Genomic DNA, 26714 nt, shown 5'->3' with positions numbered 1-26714 from the left:
AAGCTGGGGACACAGTGGGGGTCAAACACACAGCGAGAAAACGGGAAATGCTCTGAATTCGCTTGAGGGGGGACAAGATGGAGCAGACCCCAGGATCTGCTGTCAGTAGGGAGGCCTTTATAAGCGAGCAGACCCCGGTAGCGGCAGCGCCTGCTGTATCAGCGCGTGGCTGTTCCCTGCACACACGCATTTTCGGGCCGAGGGGCCGCAGCCACCCGGGGCAGGGCTGCCGCAGTGCTGGCCTCACCCTGGGCCACCACCAGCTCCCTGCGCTCCTGCAGGCAAAGCCCGGCGGGTGACAGTCAGCAGGGGCGGGCTGCAGGTAAGGGCCGCTGCCGGGGAGACAGCGGGAGCCACGGGTTTTGCAGCAAGCACGTGTGCGCACACATGCGGGCCCGCAGCCGTGCCAGAGCCACCCGCGGGGGCGGGCAGGGGGCGAGCCGGGAGCTGGCGCGGGCCGTGCCGTGCCGTGCCAGGGCAGCTGGGAGGTGTGACACGGCCCGCCCGGGACCCCCGTGCCCGGGGCACTGCGCATTGGCGGCCTCCCGCGCCCAGCAGCCGGGGTGCCACGCAGCCCCGGCGCACAGGCCTCCCTGCGGCCCAGGCGCCGTGCCCCCGCGTCCCTCACGGGCTCGGCCCCCCCTGTCCCCAGGCCCCCGTGCTCCCCGCATCCCACGCCCCCAGGACATCACGCCCCCAGGACCCCGCGTGCCCTGGATCCGACATTCCCCGGACGCCACGTCCCCTGGACGCCATGCCCCTGGGGCCCTGCACCCCTGGCCACTCGCCCCCGAGACCCCGCGCCCCGGGACCCCGCGCGCTCAGGACCCTACACCCCCGGGACCCCGCGCCCCTGGGCCCCGCCCCCGGCACCCCACGCCCCGCCCCCGGCACCCCACGCCCCGCCCCCGCCGGGACTCCGAGCCGGCGGCCAAGTTTCTTGGAACTTCGCCGCCCGTGACGCACGCGGTGGTGCAGGGCCCCGTCCTCTCGGCGCAGCCAATGGGCGCCCGGGGGAGCCGGGGCGGCCGCCAATCGGCGGCGGCTGGACAGTTCCCCGGTCCTGACCGACCTTCACCGCCCGGGGCGGGGGTGGGGATAAAAGGGCCCCGCGGCGGCGCGCGCCGCTCCCGCCTCCCGCCCCTCCACTGCGGCTGCGGCGGCCGCGGGCGGCGGCACCAGCGGAGAGGTGAGCGGCGGGGGAGCGGGGCGGCCGTGGGGGGAGGCGTTACCGTGCGCGGGGGTATGGGCGTCCCGGGCACCGACTAGAGGCCGGTCCCGGGCACCGGGGGTACGGGCGTCCCGTGTAGCGGGAGGAGCGAGCTCCTGCGCGCCGGGGTACGGGTGTCCCCGGCACCGAGGGTGTCGTGCGGTGCAGCGGGGCCGCCGCGGCTCGCTGCCCCCGCCCCGAGCCGGCGGCGGAGGGGAGGGGAGGCGGGCGCCGCCCCGGTGCTGGCCGCCCCGGTGCTGACGGCCCTTCCGCTCCCGCAGGTCCGATCCCGATGCGGCCGCTGTGCGCCGAGGTGGGAGGCAGCCCCCGGCGGAGCGCGGCCGCCCGCCATGCCCTGGAGCGTCCAGTGGGTCGGCGGCCGCGGCGCCCAGTCCCAGAAGCAGTGCAAGAAATCCTCCTTCGCCTTCTACCAGGCGGTGAGGGACCTGCTGCCCGTCTGGTTCCTGGAGGACATGCGGACCATGGAGGTCTTCCACTGGGAGGACGGGGGCAAGGTGAGCGTCTACTCGCCCTCGGAGGCCCTGCTCTACGCGCTGGTGCACGACCACCAGCCCTACGCCCGGCACCTGCTGACTAAGTTCCCCCAGAGCGCCCTGGCCGTGCCCAGCCAAAGCTTCAGCTGCTGCCAGTCCTCAGCCCCGCACCTGGCCATGGCTGTCCGCTACAACCGGGTCCACGTCCTCTTCCGAATCCTCAAGGCCATCCAAGCCTTCCCGCCGAGCGACAGAGCCGGCCACCTGGACCGCCAGGGCTGCAGCCGCGTGGAGGGTGGCAAGACGGCCTTGCACGTGGCCTGCGAGCTGGTGCGCCCCGAGTGCTTGTTCCTACTGCTGGGGAACGGCGCCTCGCCCTGCTTGCGGGACAGTGCTGGGAATACCCCCCTCGACACCTTGCTGCAGCAGATTTCCCACGCGCCAGCAGCCAACATGCGTGCCAAGCTCCTCTGCCTCGACTGCCTCTTCTTCTTCGTGCCTCAGGACCTCCAGTTTGCAATGAAACAGCAACTGGTGGACAACCGGCAGCGGTGGCAGGACCTCCTGGGGGAGAACAGATTCCAGTGCCTGGTGGGCTTAGCTCCCCCGTCGCTGTTTGTCAGAGCCATGCGTGTCTTGATCAGGACCATTTCACCCGAGCATTTCCCCGAGGCTCTGGACGATCTGCCTCTGCCTCATTTTCTAAAGCCTTTGGACTTGAAACTGGAGAGCTAGAGGGGCGGTATGAGAGCCTCCCGCTCACCTGACAGAAATAGACTGTTGTGCTAAAAATGTGTTGGTATATGAAGCCACTAATGTGGTGGCCAAGTATCTGTTTTAATTAGAATTGTATTTTTAAAAAGAATTGTACCTGGCACTTTACAATATATTTTATTTAAAGATCCTTGTGGTGAGGTGAGGTCCGCACTGCATTTTATAAGAACATTCTATGGCATGTGCAAATGAGGGTATGTGGGAGAATATATTTGTAAATACATCTGAATAAACCCGTGGCAGATGTGATCAAAATACAAATCAAGCAACTGAAAACCCTGAAGTAGCATGTGCCTTGGAAAGTGTGCTGGGTGGGGGAGTATCTTTTCGTTAGGATTTCCCTGTTACATAAGCCTCGCGGTCCTGGAACAGGATGACTCCTTTTTTACAGCTCTCCTAATACATCTTGGCAGGGATGTGGGCTTTTTTTAAAGGCACAGATGAAAACTTCCTCATCTTGTACACAAGAGCAAAGAGAAGCCAGATGCTATTAAAACTTCCCTAAACAAGGCCAGCAGGGATGCGCAGCTGAACAAAATGTATTTTAAAATATGCATAAGTAACAGTTGGGTTTCCTTGCAAGGTTCTCCCCATTCCCCTGGGAGAGCCAAGGTGCGTGTTGTCAGGCAGAAGAGAGCAGGAGCACACGTGGTGCTCTGGCCAAAGGTGTTCCTGCCCTGGCAGGAGGCAGGAATCGACCGCCCCTGCAGTCCCTCTGTGCAATGGCTGCAGGCTGAGGAGGGTAGCACAGGCCAGGAGGACCAGCCTCCTTATGCCTGCCCTCTGCTATGCCCGGAGGGATTTCTGTAGATAGGGCAATGGCCCAGGACCCTAGAGCAGCTTTTTTGGGGTGGATTCCAGCCCCTCTGCTACCATTGCCCAGCAGAATGTGATGGCTTAGGTTTAGCTGGGAGAGCTGTGGCAGTCTTGGGGTCCACTCTGGGTACCAGAGGAGTAGCTTAGATATCCAGCCTTCCCACAACCAAGGCGCATAAACACCTTCCCAGCTGCTCCAGATCAAAAAGCCTTTTAGGGGTAATGTCCTGCTTCCAACACTTGTGCTTAGACAGATCAAAGTCCTGAGAAAAGGGTACAGCTTTGGTTCTTTGCTCTGCAACCTTTACTCCACAGCACTCGGAGCAGTCGTGCTGCTTACTTCCCTGTAAAACTGGCACTGCCCCTGCCTGCTCTGCAGGGAGCAAGTTGTGCCGGCTCCACCAGCATTGCAATGACAGGAATCTCTTAGGCCGCAGCACTGTAGCTTTGCCTCTGTTCTTGGAAGTCGTCAGTGAAACTGTAGGGTTTTGTTTCAGTGCCTAAATTTGTAGCCAGGGAGTTGTTTGCCACTTAAACTATTTCAGCACTGTTGTTCCCTTTGGGGTCATCAAGGAACTGATGCGCTCAGAGATAAGAAGCCATGTTCAAGGCACAAATTTCTTTATTCGTGAATTAATTTTGGTTAGGGGAAAAAAAAAGGAATGAAAACCACAGAATGAGGCACTATAAGCTGTTCATGCTTCAGCTGAACAGAGTGATATTTCATCTAAAATAATCTCCATATTGCATGCACAATACAAGACAAGCCATACTTCTGAAATTTGAGATGCACCAGAAAGAAGATTGCTATTCTTAGACTGATGGCACCGAAAATGTTTCCTAGAAGAGCAAATGTTCCTTTTTCCCAAGAAACCAAGCTGATACATGCTCAAACTAATTACCATGGGAAATTTATGTCCCTTGCTGGAAAGCACAGAACAACTCTAACTGTTCTCTTCAGCTACCTTGTTGATAATAAAAATACAGAATTCCAAAGAATTAATCCCTCGCTTAGCTACTTAAAAAAAATGTAAAAGTCTATGCTGCTAAATTCTTTGTTTAAGTACACATTCCCCATTGCTTCTGTAATAATGGGGTGGAAGCGTCTTCCAAAACAGATGAGAATTAAAGCAGTCAGGTCTAACTTGCACATGGAAAAGTGTCTTGAGGTGGGGGAAGAGACAGAGCTGGGGGTGGGAGACAAGGTTTATCAGCCTTGCTGACAAAGACATAATGAGATTCAGCAGTGGGGAGTTGGTTAGTTGAACTGAGTGCTGGAAGACACTCCTGCTCCCAGGCTGTGATGGCAATTACGGGTTGGAACAGCTTGACAGGCTGGGCAGGACACCCTACACCTTAAAATGGGCCCGATAACAAACAAGAATTCAAGGCCAAAGCTGCCCCTGTGATTCCCCGCAGCCCTCCCACCAGCTCTTGGGTAATTCACTTTAACAAACGGAAAGGGTCCCCTCAATACACCGTGATGAGTCCAAAGTCAGCTAACTGCTGTACCCCTCCTGTTATTCTAGGACAGAAGTCAAGCCTATTGCCGAGCCCATGCTGGGATCACTCTGCTGAAGGTCACTGACAGACCTTGCTGCATGTGGGTCGTTGGATGTGTCTGGGATACTTAATCTGGAGAGGATGAGAAGAACTGCGGGCAAACTACATGGTGATGACAGAGATCACTCACCCAACTGGGTCCAGGCTTGTTTTTCAAACAGAGTCACAGCTTGGAAAAAGGCTGGGGTTTCTCGGGTTTGGAAACAGAAGTCCTTTGTTTACAGACCAAGCAACAGTGGCATCAGCTTTCCTCAGATTCACTTGCCAGCATGTCTCTGTCCTCTGCCACCTTTGGAGCACAGTGGAGTGCAGGCTTCACAGCCCGTTCAGTTCTCCGTCTCTTGGCAAAGGCTGACAGCAAAAATGCCAGTTAGTGCCAGTTGCAACACCGTGGACAAGCTTAATAAAGCAAACATGGACAGTCATTATGTCTCTGCAGAAGAGGACTGCCAGTGCTAGAGTCAGGGAGCTGGCCACAAAGGTGTGGGAAAGAAGACTCATGAAATCCTAACACCATGAGAGCACAAGCATAAGGACATATACTTAAAAACTTCTGTCTTACCTGCACAGGTTAATCTGGTCACACAAGGCAAATTACTCGTCTGTAGGAAATGCTTTCAAAAGCATGTAAGGCAGTATATAGAGCCAGCATTCCCGAAAAGCTTAGTTACATTCCTCTAAAAAACTACTTACTATCATGAAGCAGCGGTCAAGTAAGTATTTCCCACGTGTTGCTCAAGCACTTTCAAAACAAAATATTCTTATACAACCCACCTTTCAGCACCAAGTGATTTTATTTGCTGTGACAGGTAAAAAAGGCCTGAAACACTTTCATTCAGAAAGCAAGGGACTGAGTACCAGGTTACTTTCATTTTTGACTCTTTGCAATTGACTCCTCTCTGCAGCTCCTTTCAGCAGTTCCAAAGTTTAGCCTGTCTAGTCTGCTGAAGGAGCTGAATTCTATTGTAATTTTGAGTAACTCGTTTAAAAGAGGCATTTTGGATCTTTAACGGCCTTCTTTTACCCAAAATATTAAGTAGTCAAAAAATTCAAATTGTTGTGAACACAAAACTAGGTGGTTTAAATAGTCTAAAAAAATCCCTTTAACATCAATCTCAGTCTTGCTCTCCGATGTACTGTCCTGCCATAAAAGCTGCATCCTTGTTCTTGCCACGGTCACAGCCTGGTATGAGCATCACTAGAGGTGGGCACCTTAAATTTGTCAGAAGATGCAGACATTAAGCGCACCTGAAAATCACTAACTTTATGAATATGCATAGATATGGAATATCAAGCCTAACATCAGCTTAACACTCAGCACCGCACAAAGAATATCTCCTGCAGACAGGTAAGGGTTTCATAGTTTCAGAAGGAGAGAAACAGGGCTGTTAATGAACAGGCTCCTCTGTGTGGACGAGTCTTGCGAACGAAGGCAGGCGTTAAGTAAAGGAGAAAAGGAAGCAGGAAACCACCGAGAGCAAGACCTGCCACCAGGAGAGTCGGCCTCGGCTATAGGTAGCGCTTTACAGGCTGGTTTGAAAATGAAGCTGAAAATAGCAATGACAAAGATCCAGCACAGAGGCATGGAAAGACAGACTGGAAATGGGCCATGGTGCCAGGTTTGTTTCTTAATCTCTATTTATCCTGTGTCTGGTGTTCAAGTCGTATGGGTTTTTGACTTGCAATATAACAAATCTGTTGACATCAGCAGATCATTGTGCATTGCATCACCCCATCTTCAGGTCAATGCTCCCCACTAAGCAAACAAGGCACCCATGCCACGTGCTTAATATTTAAACAGCACTGTAAATCCTTGCAAACCAATTTTCATAACACCTACGTTAATAACAGTACTTCCATCACTGGTTGGTGTCAGCAGCTGCCTGAGGTTTGATCACCAACTTCCCAGCCTGGCTTCAGTGGTCTCTCCACCTACAATGTGTGAAAAAGAAACTCTGCCTATTACTTGCTTAGACCACATCAGACTGTCCTCTATTATCCTGCACAAGAATCACATCTATGGTGTTGCAAGGCTGCTGCTTGCACTGATTTACTCCTGCTCTTTCCACCAAGCAGGTACACGTGCACGAGTAGCACAAGAACAGAAGGAGCAGACCTCTCTTGCAAAATGTAACTCAGCAGTCATAGCAGAAAACAGAAATACAGTTTGCAAAAAAATCAGAGATCCCTCACTGCTACTAAAAGAAATGGATCCGAGTTCAGCTGAGATAAAAGGTTCCCCCCACTTGCCCTGATGACCTCTGAAACGACCGGTATCTCTTTGCCCAGTGGTTTAGTTGACAAACGGAAGGATCACATAAATCAAAGAAGCAAATCTTCAGAAGCCTCAAACAATGAGACACTCGTCATGTTTAGGAATTATTGCTAAAGTCAGGAGAGTCTAGTCATCTAATCTAAATTGTGTATGACACAGGCCAGCCACTCCCATGCTCGGCCTATCATATCTGATTGATTTGCAGTATCTGCTTTAAGTCCAGCCTTACAGAACAGTGGAGCATCCAAGGCTCTCTGAGGAACTTGCAGCTGAGCCAAGCAAAGGTCCCATCCAGACCATCTCAACCTCTTGTCCGTCCCTAAACCACAAAACGTCCTCTGCCATCAACTCTGCCTCCTTCTTCTGTAGAAAAATTAATCACTTCCTAATGCAAATGAGAGAATTGACCGGAATGGATCTGAGCCAGCAAGGAGGGAGGCAGAGACCCACCCCAGAGAAGCAGGGAAAGCAGATGTTCTGTGCTTGGGCTTCAGCTCTCTGAGCAAGTTTCAGCAAGAGTCTGAGCCAGTAAATTGGGACCCTGTGTCAGCTCCAGTCACACCAGCCACTGTATGTTATGTTTCCTGTACTACAAATCTAACGGGACACACAGTGCAAATCAACCCTTCCTCTTCAGGAAAGTTCAATTCCCAAACTCAGGCCTGACGCAACCCATTCTTCTAAGCTGTGGTGAGACCTGCGTGCCTGGGATATGAGGGGAGACCACGGGCCAGTCTCCCCTTTCCTGCACTCCCCACCTAAGGCAAGCACAAGGGCAGAAAGCTCCATGGATCGCAACAGGGAGATGAGCAAGGCATGGGGGCCAGCCGAGCTCTTCCCTTAGGGTTCTCTGTGGAAAGCAATGGAAAGAGGCCAAGTGAAGAGTGAGGCTTCCAGGCAGAAAGCACTTGGCTGCACGCCTCAGCCAGGACAGGGAGCAGCTTCCAGCTCTGAGGAGGACAGAGTCCTCCCTGCCACTTGGCTCCTCGATCCCTGCACCATTCGCCACCAGCACCATGGCTCCTCTCCCACAGCCTCGCTGCCTTGAGGGCAAATTGCGTGTCCTCCCACCTCCCACACCAGTGATCGGGCAGTGTCCACAGACCCCTACTCTGGAACACTGGCAGCCCCATCTTCTCTCTCAGCCAGCAGAGCTCCCCTGCCCAGAACTGTCCCGCTGCTCCTTTGTTCCAGTCCCAGGGGTAATTGCTGTTTTGATGTAAGGGGCGGGGGCGGGTGGGGTGGCATCATGTTTTTAATATTCAGGCTTAATTTTATAATCATTAGGGTTCTTCTTTTTAATGGTGCAAGTAAATTATAGTAAACACATTACAATACATGACATTCATATTTTTAATGCGGTGTCATTTCCCTGACAATGTTTGAGGCAGCATTTTAGAGCAAAGCCTAAAAGGATAAGTAATTTCTAACTCACAGTAAGAGAGAGAACGAAGTCCCTTGAGGAGCTGAGTTTTTGAATGTCCCTTCCTCCAAAACCATCTGCTAGTGCTCTCCCCCTCTCTCCCACTCCTGCAATAAGGAAAGCTATTGATGGGTAGTGACCCAAAGTGACGGGACAGAAGGATGGAGCCGTAGACTCTCAGACTGATTTCAGCCCTTTGTCAATGACATGCACAGAAAGGGCTATGGCCAAAGGCAGGCTGGGCAGAAGTATTGAACTAGTCATGGAGGTGGCCCGCTCCTGTGAGGGGAGGGGCACATTGCTTCTTTCACTTAAACACATTTGCAGGCTTGCCCAGCAGGAGGGATGCTGGAACCTCAGGGATCACAGGGCTTAGGAAAACTAGAGTGCAGTAGGGCCACAGCTGTCTGACAAAAAGCCACTGCACAGCTCTCAGTGCTGGCAAGGGGAAACACTCACACACTAGCAGGAAGAGTGTGGCACGCCCTTAGGTCTGCCTCCTCCGTCAGATGTTCGGGGTTTGACTCAGCTTTGCTGCCACCTCATCTTCCCTGCCAGCAGCCGCACCACAGCTGTGGTCAGACCAAGAACGCCCTGGCAGAAAAACACCTGTGGAGACAGCCCTGAGGTAAGAGCTGCCGGGAGCGCAGACCAGGGGAGTCACTCACTGAGTCACTCGTCGGGTAGAGTATTTTGAAGGATAAACCAGTATCATTTCCTTCAAAGTGAAATGCCAGCTGCACAGACAAGGTAGTGTACGTATCACCCTGGTTGCCTTCGCTACGGAGAGCATCGGCTGGGGCACTGGAGCTCTGTACAACGTGCTGGCCAGAGATGGCCAGTTCACATTCAGCACCGTCATCCCAACCTTCAGGACAGGTCAAGCAAGCTGTCACCCCATCAGCCAGCGCTGTGGTATCAAGCTCTAGGTGAAAGACTCAGGGTGTATCTCCTCACAACCCTTTACTCCAGTCAGTCTGATCTCTCAGGGAACTATGGCTTCTCCTGAGGGTTGTCACCCCAGACTGGGTGTGCAGTGGAAGACACTCCACCCTCCATCCCTTCTCTCAGGAATAAAGCTGTCTCACCCCGTACAGCCTGTCCCCGGACTCATCTGCCACTGGCCCCTTCCAGCACTACTTACACCCCTGCTCCTAGGGTGCAGGGGAAGCACGCTGCCAGCACAGAGATGGGCGAAGAGCATGGCCAGCATCCAAGCTGTCCTTCACTGTTGAAGAGATTTTCTATGTCCCAGTTCCCCAGTGAGATCAGGTCCCTGGAGAAGCACCGAGTAGGAGGCACCTGGAGGTCGGGAAGGACAGCACAGCCAGACAGACAATGGGACCAAGCCCCACACCACTTGTATCATGAATATTGTGAGAACTTGAGGGCCTAATTCTTTGCTACCACGTGGTATCAGCTTATGTGCATGCTTAGGTATGCCTAGCAATAATAGGCCTGTGGTACAGATGCACTGCCCACAGGACAAACAGCAAACTCACATCACATCTCCTCCCCTACCAGTTTAGAGAGAACAGAGCAGTTAAATCCCAGCTTCGGAGCTCGAGCTTTTTCTCAAGTAATATCAGCAAATATTCTTATCGCCAGGGGTCTCTGGTTCAGTATTGCCCCGCAGTGGCCACAGCAGTGGCCCTTAACTCCTCAAGTCTCAGAAGCATTCACTCAACACGAAGCCAGCAAGCAGCAGCTCATGCCCTGCAGCAGTCCACGCTGCACCAGCAAACAGCATTTTGCTTGTACAAGTCGGGGAGTTAACAAGCACATGTTTCTCTCTACTGCACAGCTAAGCCTGCCGGGGCCAAAACGGGAATCACAATCCTCTGTGCTTTGCTCAAACAGCGGGACTCCCATGTGTTCCCATCCCATTTCCACTTCTGCTGAATGATTGCAGGAGAAAAAGGGGGAGCAAATTGCCTTGCTGCCCCTGATAGCGGGGGAGTCACTTCCCAAGCTAAAGCCAGGCAGAATAGGGGAGGAGAGACACAGAGCTTGGCTCTGCCCACCTCCAACTCAAAAAGAAAAGCTCTGCGAAGCAAATGCATGTGCCTTTCAGAGGGTGCTAAGCAGTACTGAGCACTCACTTTGGGAGGTGGCAAGTCCCAGCTGGTAGTCTGGATCTGCATCTATTCACATTTTCAGCATTTTCAGCTCATGCATGGAGAAGTGGCACTGTACTGGGAGGGTATTCGGAAGTCTTTTGTTCCAGAATCAAAAGAAGCCTTTCCTGCCTCTGCTTGGGATTTGATGCTTTAGAAACTGGTTGCTCAGATACCAAACAAATCTTGTGTAGACTCCCTGTTAAAACAAAAGCATAGAAATTTATGCAACCAAATCCCTGCTTTGGACTGTGACCTTACCAGGCCCTATTCATTAATGAGGCTACACTGAAGCTTTACTCTGATTCAACCCTGACACCGATGCAGCTGACTCTGTAGGAGATACACATACCGAACATGCTGTTTTAATGTGATGTTCACCATAAGTGGCCTTGATGACCGAGGCATTAAACATAGCATGGTAGAAAGGTACGTATCCTACCTTTTTCTATTAGCTGGTGTCTGTGAAGAAAAAAAAAAAAGCCAATTTTGCCATCTGAGCCAATGACTTATAGCTCAGCTGGCAAAAGGGCTGCATGTACTGTGATAGCAAGTCTTGAGCTTGGACCCTACAGAAACCTGTATGATCAGCGGTATCAGAACATTTGCCTGCCTTCCTAGTTCCCCAGTCTGTGCAATGGGGAAAAAATAATTCTTCATAAGATTGCTGCTCACTTTTCTATTACCATAGGAGGTACTTGCCCTGTCCATCACAGTACCCTCAAGCCCTTACACCAAGCCTGATGCCCTGCTGAACATCTGGTTAGCAAGGGTCACCCCACCCTGCTCACCACTCAGGTTTACTTCTTTCTAAGAAGCATCTGGAAACTGCTCCCAAGCACAGTAAGTCTGTCAGCAGCAAACCATCAACTCCTGTTTCTTGCTTGCTCTCCTTAATCTGCCTATAGGTAAAGACAAGTTTACTGCTGATCATCCCTTCAGAAAGCCCTGCTGCCACAAGAAAATGTGGAGAAATACGTGAGATGGCTGGCTTTGGTGCAAATTACCAGGTAATAAATAAAAAGGTTACACCACACAGCTCAGGCCTGATGAATACAAAGGCTGATACTACATGTGAGCATCCACTTGTGGAGGGGATCACCTCTGGGGAGAAGTGTTACTGAAACCAGCACCTAGAGCTCGATTAAAATGGATTCACTATATAAGTCTAACCATTTTCCTTTTATAAATCTGCTGTATTGTTGTAATGTCAAATCACCAGTGGTCAAATGAATCCTTCTCATCTTATGCTCTTAACATACTGATTCAGAAAATAGTAAGAACCAAACAAACCCCCACTTACTTTACAGCTATTACCGGTGATGTTATATGTATTACTAGACAGCTGGTCGCTTTCATGCCTCCTCTACAATAAATGGAACTGTTTTCACACAGGCCATCAATAAGCCCTGAATGTTCTCACGTATAAACCAAAATAGCTGGAAGACTGCTTTGCAGAAATGCTGAGTGTCCACAGCACCAAATGACATCAATGGAAGATGCACATGTTCTGCACCTTCAAAAGCACTGACTTTCTGCTAATGCCATTCAGATCTTCCAAAAAGAACACAGAAAGACCTAAGAGTACTTAAAGAAGTGAAAACAAGGTAATACTACCTACATAAAAGAATCAAGCAAAGCAACAAAACAGTAAATGGCTCTGATAGATGTTCTCATCCCTTTATATCATTACTGGAATTGTTCCCTCTGTCCAGTCTTAAATGCTTCACACAATGGGACTGCCACCACTTCCTGACGACAGTACAAGCCTTCTTGTGAGGAAATGTTTCCTGTCATTAAGTCTGATTCTACTTTCCTCATTCTTCTTCAATAAGTCAAACTAGACTCTTCAGCATTCCCTGAAACCATCATCTTACCTCTACTCATCCTAGCAACCATGGATTAAGGCAGGTATTCTTTAAAGGCTCTTTGATTTTTATTCCCGCCCCCCTCCCCAAGTTATTATCTCTGTCCAGTTCATTATCAATACTGGCTTTCACATAACTTCTCTAAAATTCAGGCGCTTCTAACTGTTTATAGTAACCTAGGTGTGAGCATACCAATAACGGAGGGAAACAAAACTACGTTAGCATTATGCAATGCCAAAGAGCTTCACCCCAAACCAGGACCAAACCTGCAAATCCTATACAAAACCTACTACACAGGTTGTCCTATGACTTGAATATTTTTTGAAAAGATATGCTCCTGTTTCCCAAGCAGTGGAACAGAATGGCTTCCAAAAATGGCTTCACTTATCTGGACTGGAGCAGAGACACTGGGATGGGGGAGAAAGATGATTCCTTCCCCAAGTGGAATCCGTGTTAAAACTGAGTCAGTACCAAGGAAGAAAGACACTCAGTACCTGGCTATCCCTTCATACAAAGTAGATGCATTTATTTTGCAAAATCACTTGCCTGGGATGGCTTCCAAAAACATCCCTTATTTGGCTGAACAGAAGCAGAGTTGCCTCTAGAGAGGCCTTAGATCCTACTAATAATATTCCTGAGGCCATATCCAGAACCATTGTAGTGAAAGCTTTCCCATGGATTTATATAGGGCTAAATATGAAAAGCAAGTGTTCCAATATTCTCTTACTTGCCTGGCTGTGTTTTCACAAAGTAAGTTTTCAAGTTTTTTTTTCTAGTCACCACGGTATGATTTTTATTGTTACCAGTATTTCCTGAGCTTAACTTAATAACTGAATTCAGATATTGTAAATCTATTAGGAAAACAGCTAAATATAAGCCAAGAGATCAACGATACCAGTGTTAATAAACAAAAATAAACTCATTTTTAAATAGTTTCCAAATTATTTATTTTTTTGAGACGGCAAGAATATGTACATATTTCTACTGCAGCATTGTTTCCGGAGCAGTGATTCTCAAACGATGCTCCATCAGGGCACTGACAATTAGGCCACATTCAGTTTACAGCAGCATACAACTTCGGCAGTGATTTTTATTAAAAGCCTGATAGAAGAACTGCAGGAAAATCTGCAAGGAAGTTTTAGTGATGACCTAGGTCAATGTACTTAAGAATTTAGGGAATCACTCCTTTAAATTTACACACTCAGTACAAGTTGGTACTCATAAAACGAACAAAGATTGATAATGAAAGATGAGAATCTTGAATGCAGAAAGCAAACGGAATAATGATATGCAAATCATCTGGGTACACAGAGACAGGCCTAATTATTGGGTCCATTAGATGCCGGATTTCAAAATTACCCAGCTCAAGCTAAAAGTCACTGTGACCCATTAAGGTCCTCAAAAAATTGTAGATGGTAGATACAACAAGTGCTGTGCCACTCAGTGCTAACTTTTAAAATTAAAAACTGCATGAAATTTGGTGAAATTGAAACATGAAGGAAGTTTCATTTGTAACAACTGATTGGGGATTTTTTTTATGTCTCTGTTGTGTTGACGCATTGCACCTTGGCTGACTTCAGGAACTGTACCAGGGAACACTAGACCTAAAGCAAGAATCATTAGAGGCAGGCCTAAGAAACCAGACATTTGCCAAGATCTGCAAAAGATTCCTATTATCCACCACGGAAGCTGGCAAAACTCACAAGGTAACGAATCATAAGTAGGCTATGAGCCTGTCCATACTGTCCAGAACAAATATGCTATGGAAGACACCAAGGGTTAGCTCTTAGCAGCACAGTTCTGCAGAGACAATTATTATTCCTTAGGTTTCTGAACCTGACAGCAAGATGCCAACCTACTCCTAAATCTGGCTTTGAGAAATCACTGGATGTATGATTGCAAAACTTTGGGATTAAATGAAGCATGGCCTTTTAAGTGAAAGCTGAGCTCACTTTGCTCAGTATGCTTTGGAAACTCATCTGGCAAGATACAGTATCTCTTGCCCATTAAAAACCCCACAAACGAACCACCAACCATCTGTCACCTTCCATCTTGAAATTCTTCTATTAAAATCAGGTTTTAAAAGTTTCTGTATTGCAAGACGCCAACAATGGCGAAAAACATGCTGCAAAGGACTATGAACAAGTCTAAAGGTTATGTGAAAACTTGCTGGCTTTAGCTTCGGTTTTAATAAAATAGCAAAGCTTAAGTAGAAGGAGCTGCTTCGCTACCTCCCTAGACCCCAACTCCTGTCCTACAGCAATTAGAAGTGGCAAGATGGGGAGGAAGGAAAGGTGACATACAAAACTCTGTTTTCCTCCCAAGAATGCTCTATATGGGTGCCGTGTAATCATGTAGTTGTGCATGGAAGGACGGGAGAAAGATCTCTCCACTAAGCAAAGAAAAGTCAGCAGGCCTGAAAAGCAACAGGATTCAGCTCTCCAATGCATCTGTTCTTAGTACAGACAAACACATCTTTCAGGTTTTTTTGTTGTTGTTTTAAACACAGACCCCATGCTGATAGTATTTTAAGTAACTACTAATTAGACCTGAAGCCCAATAGAGCTCCTACACAAGTACCTAGGGCATCAATGTTAATATTTAACAAGGTCAGCATCATTATTACAGTAATTACAAAGTGAATTAACAGTGCTAAACCTGTTACTTCAAAGTGTTGTGCTGATCATTTACCATGTTCTCCCTAACTTGAAAGGACTGACTTTCACTACAGCACCACGGAATGAACTGCAGATCCACCGCTTCACATGTTTGTTATTCCCAATTTCGAGTGCTGGGTGCGGCTCACGGAGGGAACAGACTATAGCCCATCTGTTGAGGCACAGAACGGATTTAGCAAGACAAGCGTGGGAGCTGAGCAAGTAAAATCTCAGCCACCCTAGCAATTACCCTACTTACTTTGCACTTCCCCACGATCAGCTGACCGGTCTGTCCCCTATAACAGCCAGGGACTGTGGGGTTTCTTGCTGATGGTTGCATTTTTCCCCCTGCAGCTCAAGTAAATTCATTCTTTTTTGTACGTCCCCCTGCACACGTGCCAGGCAGCCGGCTGGGTGCTTCCCTGGACCTTTTCTCCCAGTCTTTGGTGGTTTGTTTGTTGGTTTTTTTTTTCTGGGAGAGGTCTAATTCGCTTGATCTTTCACCTGACCCAGGAAAGCTTTGCCAAATTCCTCCCGCCATAGTCAGGCAAAACACAGTACTGTAACAACTTCAGCAAGGAGTCACCTACTCTGTATTCTCATTTTATGCTTTAATAGATATAACATCTACGCCACTTCTCCATTCTACCTACAAGATACCATCCCGACAACGGACAGCTCCTGGCAAAGGCTCACTATACTGATTAGACTACAGGTGCACTTGAATAGAAATAAAGCATGCAGTCAACCTGTGCAAATTCAAGATGGACATTAGTACAATTCTGTACACATCTTTAAATGTCTTTTCTCTGGATATGAGATTCAAAACACGAGTGCTGTAAATTGACATCTCCTTCCTTTACCTGCTGTAAGTGAATCTCAGCAGAGGTTATGAGAAAGGTATACTAAAAAGGAAAAATAAGTCACTGGTTTCTTCTATATTGGACAGAAATAGTGAATAATGTTTAGAAGATTAATTCGTAACTACAGCTCCACTCGGTGCTATTCCGTTGTGCACTATTTAGTGACTCTATCCAGAGAATCACAGGCTATAAAAATCAGTGTATTTTAGTAATTTCTGAGGGCCAAGATAGAAAGGGCGTTTTTTCAGTTTGGAGGAATTAGTATTTTTTAGGTATTTTATCATCATTGTAATAGCTTTTAGAGAACAGAAATCAAAGCTTTTATATATATATATTTGTATATAAAAAGCCCACATTCCATAAGAACATAAAGTTTCTCAAACAGATCTTTACTTTTTCTTAGTGGGTTTTTTTTTTCCTCGCTAGCATCAAGCAAGATTTTAACTTTGTGGCTAATGTAACAACTCTGATAGGCCTATTCAAATAGATTTTGAATTAGATAAACTCAAAGACCAAAGGAATCATAATGGTAATTTCACCTAGCTTCCACTATAATACCAGCCACAGTATTATCTACAACATTTCCTGCACTGAACCCAAACCCTCACTTCCTATCTTGATTTCAAGTGATGAGAAATTCATAGCTATTTATGTGATAAACCATTCAGCAGACTAGGGAGATAAAGTATCTGGATAAATGAAGTTATCAGTGGAGCTCTGGCTGTAGTAATTCACAAAAGATAATGACTGCAACTCAACTTTCACTTTCCAGTAATTAAAATCCAGTCCTCTATACTACAAGTTCTCTTCTGTTCTGCTGATGTGAGAGTGGTTACTTTTAACTACAATAACTCATTATCAAACAATCAAGGTGATCTACTTTGTTTGCCAAGGGATACAACCACCTGCTGGCTACCTGCCACCATAATACTATTTCCAACATGCAACTTTCACTTTCAGGAAGGCTGCAAGAGGAATAAAGCTTGCATCTCACATTTTGCAGCTAGAAATCCTCAATGCAGATCTTATCTCTCTAGTCCTGATGGTAGGGATGGGATACAGACAGGGCTGGTTAATGTAAAAACTGAAGACCAGAAATTTTTCACCAAAGTAATGAGGAGATCTCCGTATCTTCATTCAGAATTTATGCTTTTCTAATAGCTAAATAACAAGGCAAAGCCATAGGCATACAGGCACTTGAATTTCAAGCCTTTACACTCGGAACAGCATTCACTGAAAGTTGTGCCAAGGTTGTTCCTTGAAATGTAGCAAGAACTGCAGCAGAAACAACTAGTAATAGCTCACTCATTAAAGGCAATGTTAAAGAGAGAAGCAAAAAGACAAGCCAGAATGCCATGCTAGTCTGAAATAACCCACAAGCGCCTTCGAGATACTTGACAAGACTCATCTATTGAGAAGTAACGTAGAGGAGTTAGGGGCTTCAGACCTGACATTCACCTGTGTGTGTAATGACGAAGGGGGGGTTCTTGCCCATTGCATCAAAGCAGCTCTTTGTACAGGTTCAAAGAGTTTGGAATAAATGTGACTCTTTCTACGTGTATAAATAAAGCTATGTTTAGACAATGACCCAAGTCCATAATTAAGTGTTTCTCTTTATCATTTTCTTAGTGGCAGCAGTGTTTCTTAACAGTAGTTCTACTATCTTACTTAAGCAATTCACTTACTTTGTTGACACTTGGTAGTGAAAGATTTTCTTTGCACCATTTAACATGATCCTATTCCTTTTTATTTCTGCAAGACAAAGAACAAGGGTTGCGTAGATATCCCAGATGGCTGTTTCACACCAACTCATTCAGTCACCTGAACTTCCTTAAGCTTCGACATAAAGATTACTCCGGCATAACAGCAAGAGGCTGGTGCTGTAAGGAGCCTACCATCTCCCTGCAGGAGCCAGCAGAAGCAGCTGAGCGGTTTGTCAAGATAAAAGCTATGATAATTAGCAAGGACATTGCCACCTGAATCCAAACAGGATTCCTGTGGCTGGAAGCGGGTTTAAGTGTCAGAAGCATCATTAACCATTGTTATGCTTTCTTGTGTGAAGTTACCGAGGTCCCAACTCCATCAGGAAACAGTTCTGCCCCCTGGGAAGTGAGTGAAGCCAAGGTACTCTCTGGTTCCAGTTAAAGGCCAGAAACTCAGGAAATCTTCAGATGAGCTGAGATATTTTAAAATGCAAGGAAGGGTGCAGTTACAGCGCATGGTACAATCACCTGTTTTCTGCCTGAACACTTTCTAGCTGCGACTGCACAGACGTACCCTTCACTGAAAGCTAAAATATTAAACATTCAAGTGCCATTTTTGTCTAGCATGCAAGGAAATAAATTTGTTTACTTTATTACAGCAAGGCCATCTTAATATGCAGGCAATATGCTTAATATTCAAATATGAGAAGTGTTCAATTGTCTTTGCTTGGAAGAAAACCATTTTTGTTGGTTTGACACATCAGTCACCACTTAAAAACCATATGAAGTAAACTTTACAATATCCGGGTGCTTACATTGTCATTACCATATTGTCTGGGATAACAGCAGGGGAGGGGCTTATTAAGCATGTCTGTCTGCTGCATCAGGACAATTTCCAGACACAGAAAACTCTCTTGTGAATCATACAACAGATGAGTCTTACCACAGTAATTTATTTCTTAAAAATCTAGTTTATTGCACTTGTCTCAAAGCACAAACAAAACCTAAATACAGAAATAAAAGTAAAAACCCCATCCTAATTTCATTAAAACTACCCTAAAAAGTAGTATGGTAAGAGCTCTTGACACCAATTTAATATTAATGACCATAGCAAGGTACAGTATTATACAGTAAATAAACAACTAGCAAGCTCAAGCCATTGCTAAGATAACTTTGAAAAATGTAATACAAAAGTGTCACTATTAAATAATGCCATTGTACTTGAGCATCTGGTGCTTGGCAGGGCACAGAGAAGTACTCATGTCCCTTCTCCAAAGTCATTGACTCAGAAGCTGCCACAAGATACTTTTTAGGCTGAATTTCAGCTTCTTTGGGGTCCTCAAGATACCAAGCTATGCTTGCATAAAACAGACTGGGTTACTTCACAAGCTGATTCCATTACATCTACTGCCAGACAGGCTAAAAAAACCCTGTGGGGTAATCTCCATATATGGATGAGATAGCAATGAAGCAAACATATCACCTGTAAAAGGGAAACAAATCTGTCCTCCCTGTAAGACTGAAAGATCAGACTGAGAACTGACAGCCAATATCACAAGTGCTACCAAAAAAATAAGCCACATAACTTGGCTCTCTCTCCACCGATTCACATTCTCACCTTGCACCATGTTTGTTCCAAGTTTAGTGCAGTAAACGCATGGATTATTCTGGAAGAGAACACAGGTTAAAAAGAAAACACATCCTTTTCTGTATATATTAAGTTCTCAAAACAGAAACATCCCCACTTTTCAACTTCTGGCCTTTTCTGAAGCTGGCTCTCTTACAGTATTGGTTAGCAGCTGCTTAAAACATCCTGATGATTTACAAGCTTAGAATGAACACAAAATAACTCCTCCACCTACATACTGAACTCAGGTTCTCTCATCTATAGTTCTATTGCTTAAAAAAGATGAGGTATCTTTCAAAGGAGATTTAGTTTAAAGAAAAATAAATGGCAATTATTAACTCCAGTTACTTCCCAGTTATCACACACCTCTGTTGCAACATCTGTTAAGCATAAGACACTTCAAAATTTAGCTAACATAGCTAAAAATCAGAATATTGTTAAGTATTTTCTCACAATATCACAATTTTTAACGGGATATATAGGTAATTCTATCAATTACCATTTTTTCTTTTACTACATCTAAGTTTGGTACTCAAAACAATTTGAGTCCAAATGTTAAAGCACTGGCTGGAGGCACAAATATAGCACAACCAGAATTACGAAAGCTGCCTTGTACATTCCTGCTTTGTACTACAAACCCAACATGCAACTTCTTCCTATTCCATAGTGGGACTTACCCCCCAAAATCTGTCAGCCTCCTGACGGCTGTGTGAAATGGGCAAAATTCCTTTTGATATTAGGTGTAATCCAAACTTCTCCCTTGTGAATGAAGCCAAATTATGAACCAAATTTCTAGAAATGGAAGGCTGGTATAGGCTTGCAGGCATTTATATGGAAATGGATCAAACTAAGTTCATTTCAACACCAATGCCGTGTAATCATTATGTTCTGAGATCTTACTAAGAAAATACTTTGCCATATTTTCCTCCATGCTGCAAGGGAAAATAATTCTAAATATATGTACGATAGTCGGAGAGCATTCCCAGCAGTTTGGGGTTCCAAGTACAAGAAGAAATTGAGAAATGCTTAATGTTTCTGCTGTAGAGAAATATTTAATGCAACAGAATTCCTTCTCAAAATTAAGTACACATGTATTAGTGTGCATGCTGTTGTGAAGTAGTCACTTTCATTGCTAGTAAGATTAACTTAAAAGTTGTATTTCCAAAGGAGCTTCTACAGTAGTACGGTATAACAATTGCAGTATGCCACACCTAAAGAGTCTCCCAAGAGATAATGGAACAAACATCAGAACTCACAGCTTGGGGGCTATTTAACAGGTCAGGTTTTCAATACAAAAGTGCTAATATCACAGGTCCAATATGAGTGGCTTTTAGATCCAATATTCTGTACATACATTACAGAAATTCTGTCCTCCTGTGTTTTTCACTGCTTCACAAGCTCAAGAAACTTCATATCACTTCCCATTCATCTTCAAAGTCGTCAGGGTGAAGCAGAACAGAAGCATCGTTATTTTTCTGCAAACTATGGGAATGGCTAAAGGTCTTAGTGAGGCGCTGGAGAAGGGATCCTGAAGTACTGATCGCCCACAGTTCATCTAGAGGGGTCACTGCAAAGCACAAATTATCCATCTTTTAATTAAGGTAGCAGGTTCCAATTATAAACATGAAATAAATAACATTTGGATCTCTTTTCCTCATTATATCTAGAGAAGATTTTTACTAATGTGATAAAGGCACCCTTGATGAAACTCCCACATTCCACGAAGCACATAGAGAGCGCAGCGCTCCCTGCAGATGGTCAGCTGGAGCACCACCAGGCAGAAGTCAAAGCAGTCATCGCAGTATTTTGGACTGTCATGCAGAACCAACCTACCTGTTAAACGTGAGACATTCCCAGGAATCTTCTTCCAGTAGTCTCCTGCTGGATTCTTGTCAGTAATGCCATATCGACGAGCTACATCTCCATTAGGACAGCGTGCCCAAACAGTCCTTGTACTTATAGCCAGCTGACAAGCCTGCAAACCTAAAGATAATTGGATGTGAAGAGGGTATAAACACAGGCTTTCTTATATACTAAATACACCTGCAGAAAAGTTTACTAAGAGAAGACAGCAAGACTGTAACAGTTTTTATGTATTTTTATACTAATACTGGAGGAAAACTCTCCATTATAAAAGGCACAAAGAAATAGCTAGTTTTCTAAGAGGCTTTCTACGAAAGGATTGGCCAAAGGGCAATTTAGGACCTCCTATTTCCTTCCACTGACTTCAGGGGAGCTGAACAGAGTAGACGCTGTTCAAATCTGAGCTTCTAGCCCTGTGAACTGCAGAATATCAAAAAGTAGGCCACTTGCAGCACATGAAACACTGGTGAACAAAAAAAAAGATTTTTAATTGCAGATTTTGTACTCACTGCACCTACTGACCATAAGTGTATCAGACTGTGGATAATGTTTTGTTATGTGGGCACAGCCACAAGCAACAACCAATTAGAGGACTTTCATAACATACTTTTGGAGCCTCCGATTTATTTTACTACCACATGGGGAATAACCCAACAGTTATAACTTTAGTTTCTCTAAAAATGGTTAACATCATGGACATTGTCTTTTTTTTTTCTCCCCTTCTTCACAAGAAGGCAATTATTCCACAACTAAGTGCCATGCATTTATGCAGTGAAAAAATACTTTAAAAGCAGATAGTATTAATACACAAGTAATTTAGAAAAAAACAACTAAAATCAAGTTTCAAGTTTTATTTACAGGCAAGGCAAAAATGTAATTACCTAATCCAGAATGCATCCAGCACACAGGATTAATAGTGTGCAGAATGTGCAGAATAGCATTAAGTTTTTGTTAGCCACATCTAGATAGGAACCGTATGTCATATTTAAATACAAAACCACATAGCACAGTAGTTTCCTATTGCTTAGGAATACTGCTTTAGTTCTAACTGAAAGGGAACCGTACCACTTATTTCATGCTGCTGCCACTGAATTAATAACAAACAGAAATTCATCACAAAAATCAGATTTCTCTTCAGTTAACAACATAGTGTTTTCAAGTAAAACCAAGGTCCTCTTTATAAATAACCCCACTTAGTTGCTGAGAAAAATGTTTTATTTAAGCATTGCTATCCAAAAATCTCCCCAAAAAACAACACTGAGAAAATGGCAGAAAGAACAAGGAACTGATGCATTAAATTTTACCTGGTACATGCTCCCAGTCAGTGCCTACAGGCATTTCATCTGTAATTCCAACTCGTACATGGACATTCCATTTGTTATCAATTGCCCACAACATCTGATCATTTGGACTTGAATGAATGCTGACCAAGTTGATTCCTACTGGCTATAAAAATTAAGCACAGTATTTAAACTTTGTACTATTGTATCATTTGTGCTTCATAGAAGTACCCAAGAGAAGTAAAATATTTACCGGATACTAAAGACAGGAAGAAATCATAACTGAACATTATTTGTCATTGTACAAAATTCTCAGTTTTCCAAAAAATCAATCCCTTCCTAAACAGAAAAGGGACATGAATGAATGTCACCCAAAGTTACTGATAAACATATTAATATTTAATGTTCAGCATCCAAGTCTAATAATATTAGTATTTGCTTAACCACTGTTATACCAATTAGGTACAATTTCAATTGCAAGTTGAAGAGGGAACTCTTCCACTGTAATGCATGAAGTGCAGTATTTTTCTCTTGCCTTCCTGAAAGTTTGTCTAACATAATTAACTCTGCACTTCATATCTAAACATATACAAGCAGTACATTTTTACAGTCTGGATGTCTCCTGTTTGCAATGAAATGATCATTCTTCCCTATAGTCCATTCTACAGGAATACAACCATGGAACTCATTGCAGACCACCGCAGTACTGGAGCAGTCACACCTGCAGGTCAATATCCACAGCACAATCTGCTGGCAAACCCAAGTGAAACACACTCTGCATTCTGCTCCCAGGCAAGTCCTTATTCTGTCCTGCTTCTATGGAGATTTGCCTTAACTACTGTTTAAAATCAGTGTTACTGACCAGAACAGCTACGGACATCATAAACAGTGATTCTGTAGCAAAATACATCAGTCAACAAACTTAGTGAAAATATCCTGCAAAACATGTATGTTAAATAAAACACAGATAATAATAATAACAATACTTTTTTTCTCTACATCAGCCTAAAAAAGGCACTGAAGAAAATAGTAAGATGCCCTGAAATACAACACCACCTCACAAAGCACTGTATTTCTTGTGTTAGCTGCATAGGCACAAGGTGCATTTCCAGTGTGATAAACAGAAGAGCAAGCAGCTCTTCGCATGTAAAAAACTAAGAATACAGAAGCATAATGCGCATGTATATATGAGCACACAACCCAGTCCGAGATGGGCCTTCTGTGTACATAAAAGTTACCTGCTTTAGTTTTGCTTTTACAGTTCTGGTGCTGACATGTCTGACGCAGCTATAACCAAGCTCAACTTGCATCACCAAATCAGTCCTGCCTAATCAGGCTGCAAGGCCTTTGACATACTGTATTCTCGTGTTTCTGCTCTCATTAGGTACTTGCCCTCCATTGGAAGCTTGAGACTGGTAGAGGCTTGGTGAAGTGTTTACCTCTGGTCTCGGTAAATTCACAATGGCTGCAGTTTGAACACTACAGTAAGAGTTAGTTACATAGAATATGCAACTGCCTAGCTACTTTCAAATCGGTATTGAACTACGGTACAGCACAAAAACCCACTATCAAAACCAACCAAAGGAAAAAACCAATGCAAAACCTGCAAACAAACCCAAAACCAACTAAACAAAAAATCAACCCAAACCACAACAAAAAAAGCCACCCCAAAACCCCATACAACTCCCCCCTCTGATCTTGCTGCCTTGTCACTGGAAATGATCCTTATTCCTGGCCCTGTTCCTGTGTCTCCCCTCCATTTTTATTTGCTTCTTTCTTTGGCTACTTAAGATCTTACTCCTTTCTACTTCACCCTGCTCACCTCCCCACACCATGGTCTTGGGGTGTGCCTCACTACTGTGCTGCTTCCAGCTTCATCACAACCCCTCTCCATATTTCTGCTCTTATAGTCTAATCAAGGGAGCAGTGCAATGAATAGCTTGTGCAGACTGAATTACTGCACTAACAGGAGATCTTTGCCTTTTTTCTCTTTTAAATCCATTTATCTCCTTGTCCCCACAATGTTCCTCTACCAGTCACCTCTTCCTCTGTTTTAGGACTTTTTGCCACTCTTCCCCTATTTCCTTCACAACCACAAATTGCCAGTGTGTCTGCTTATGCTCTACCTCTGCAACATACTTCATGTTCCAACTACAGACCTTTCCAAACTGCCAAACAGCTTGGTATGACCTGTTACTGGACTGCTGGGATTTGTGCACCTTGCTTTCCATCAGGATTCCATTCCTCTCTTCTTCTGTCATCTAGAAAAGAATTCCCTGAGAAAGAATTGGAGAAGTATTTCCATCCAGAAAGACTTACTCAGTGCCTATACCTGGCACCTAAGCCTGAGCTTAGAGGAAGGAAAACGGCTGGTATGATGACGAGCACCCGCTGGTCTTTCTTTTCTTGAGATCATCTGGAATAGGTAAAATGGAGCTGGCCAAGCAGATAGCCAAGAACATCCATAAAGATGTCAAAAAGGGTTAATTACTTTTTAATTACAAAAGAGCTTAATTACTACAGATTTATAGGTAGTGGAAGCTAAGAAAAGCAGACAAAACACCCCAAAGGAGTAGCATGAAAGGAGTTGCATGATGCCGAGCTAGATTGCTTCTGGCACCACTGCAGGCTCAACTATAACCAAAACAATTACCTCTACCCTATTCTGCAGCACCAATGTACCTAAGAAACAAATGGAAATTATCAAATTCAAAATAAAATCTCTACAAGCTTGGCCAAAAATTATTCTTATTATTTGTTTTCTAAGCAAGATCCTGTTTCCCTCTTAAGTTTCCCTGGCTCTCTGGGGTTTTCACTTTCAGTTTCTCTTCCTTTTTCAAGCTACTTAGCTCTTTCTGATAAACTTGCATCAACAAAACAATCCTCACCCTCATTATGAAGCATCAGGCAATACACTGTTGGCAGCTTTCAATGTTCTTAACAGGCATTGCCACACCCCCACTGCAGCTTTCTGCTGTGACATAGTAAAGGACACAACTGACAGGACAGCTAGTGATGCAATTACATACAGCAGCTTTGGCACAAAACAGTGACAAGACATTGGGAAACAAGTACAGGCAATTCTTAGAGCCTGTTGCACAAGTTTTACCTCTGGGTTTTTGTTTTTTTTTTACCCAGAAAGCAGCCATCTACAACAAAAAGGTGTTCTTGTGGCTATCACAATAAGGTAGATAAAAGTAATTTAATTTTTTCTTGACATAATGGACCATTTTTTGGAACAATCATACTGACAACATCTCGGCTATCCCTCATTTTCAATAAGTTTTAATTACCATAAGCGTGCTTTTAAGTATTTTATAATCTATATAACAGGAAACAGATCTCTACAGCTGCAGTAATTAGAGTCCTCTCACAGCAGTGAAGAGAGATACCTGTGCAAATTTATAAATCTGCTGATAACAGAGACTGATAACCATGAAAATTAATAAATTATTTCAGCATAGCCTTGTCTCAGCTGGTTTAACTTCAAATAGCATTCATGAGGCTTACACACCTTGACTGCGAAGTATGTCATATTTATAATTTACTCAAGAGTTTGGAATTTTAAGGAGTCTCTCAGCCTTCTTTCTCAGACCCTGACACACCAAACTCTGTTTATAGGTTTATTGACAGTACTCATCTGTGAGAGACCTACTTGTTATGGAACATTAATGGGTTCAGTGTTATCTGACACAAAATGGTAAAACATTGTTTTCCTTTTTAAACTCAAAAGAAAAAAATAAATCTCAGGAGACCAACTGTTTTAGCCAAGAACAGAACAAAGATCCTTCTGCCCTCTGGTCTTGTACCTCAGCTACAAAAACCTGAGTCACTCCATCCCTTGATACTGAGGAGCTCCCATTACACTCATGGTCTGCAACACACATGGAGTATGTACTTTTCAACATTTAAAACTACATACTAAGACCTGTGAATATCTTTGTTGTCTGCTACAAATAAAAATAATGAAGTACCCACGTGTCTGATGAGAAAACAATGCTGATAAAACAAAGTAAAGTAGAAGGAAGCATTTAACCAACAATTATTAAATGAGACCAAGAAATAGTGTCTATGCTAAGCATATTTAAGTTATAAAGTTGTCCATTAGCTTTATAATTCTGTGCAAGTAATTTCCTTCCTTTCTGCAAACCACAGAGAAATAAGCTTCAGTGTAAGAACTT

The 26714-nt window shown here is 44.9% G+C and overlaps 2 protein-coding genes across 5 annotated transcripts in view; one reads left to right on the top strand and one right to left on the bottom strand.

Moving 5' to 3' along the window:
- The first annotated feature begins 1027 nt into the window (after positions 1 to 1027).
- On the top strand, positions 1028 to 2761 carry ANKRD9 (ankyrin repeat domain 9). The gene is made up of 2 exons (XM_056345381.1): positions 1028 to 1189; positions 1492 to 2761. The coding sequence occupies exon 2, from the start codon at positions 1561 to 1563 to the stop codon at positions 2437 to 2439; it is 879 nt and encodes a 292-aa protein (XP_056201356.1). The 5' UTR covers positions 1028 to 1189; positions 1492 to 1560; the 3' UTR covers positions 2440 to 2761.
- Positions 2762 to 3898: 1137 nt separating this feature from the next.
- TECPR2 (tectonin beta-propeller repeat containing 2) overlaps positions 3899 to 26714 on the bottom strand; it is a 59582-nt gene continuing 36766 nt past the window's right edge. For 2 of the 4 annotated variants that reach the window (XM_056345378.1, XM_056345375.1), the window contains 3 exons: positions 22558 to 22699; positions 21224 to 21373; positions 18715 to 20957 (listed from right to left, as the gene is read on the bottom strand). In XM_056345378.1, coding sequence (XP_056201353.1) covers positions 20800 to 20957; positions 21224 to 21373; positions 22558 to 22699 — 450 coding nt within the window. In that variant the 3' untranslated portion in view covers positions 18715 to 20799. Of the gene's footprint in view, positions 10872 to 18714; positions 20958 to 21223; positions 21374 to 22557; positions 22700 to 26714 lie in introns of those variants that run through there. The other 2 variants (XR_008822933.1, XR_008822932.1) reach the window with 2 other exon arrangements.

This window comes from Falco biarmicus, chromosome 7 (genome assembly GCF_023638135.1).
Source record: "Falco biarmicus isolate bFalBia1 chromosome 7, bFalBia1.pri, whole genome shotgun sequence".
NCBI lineage: Eukaryota > Metazoa > Chordata > Aves > Falconiformes > Falconidae > Falco > Falco biarmicus.
The sequence above is the reverse complement of the archived record's forward strand: the minus strand, read 5'-3'. Positions and strand labels throughout refer to the sequence as shown.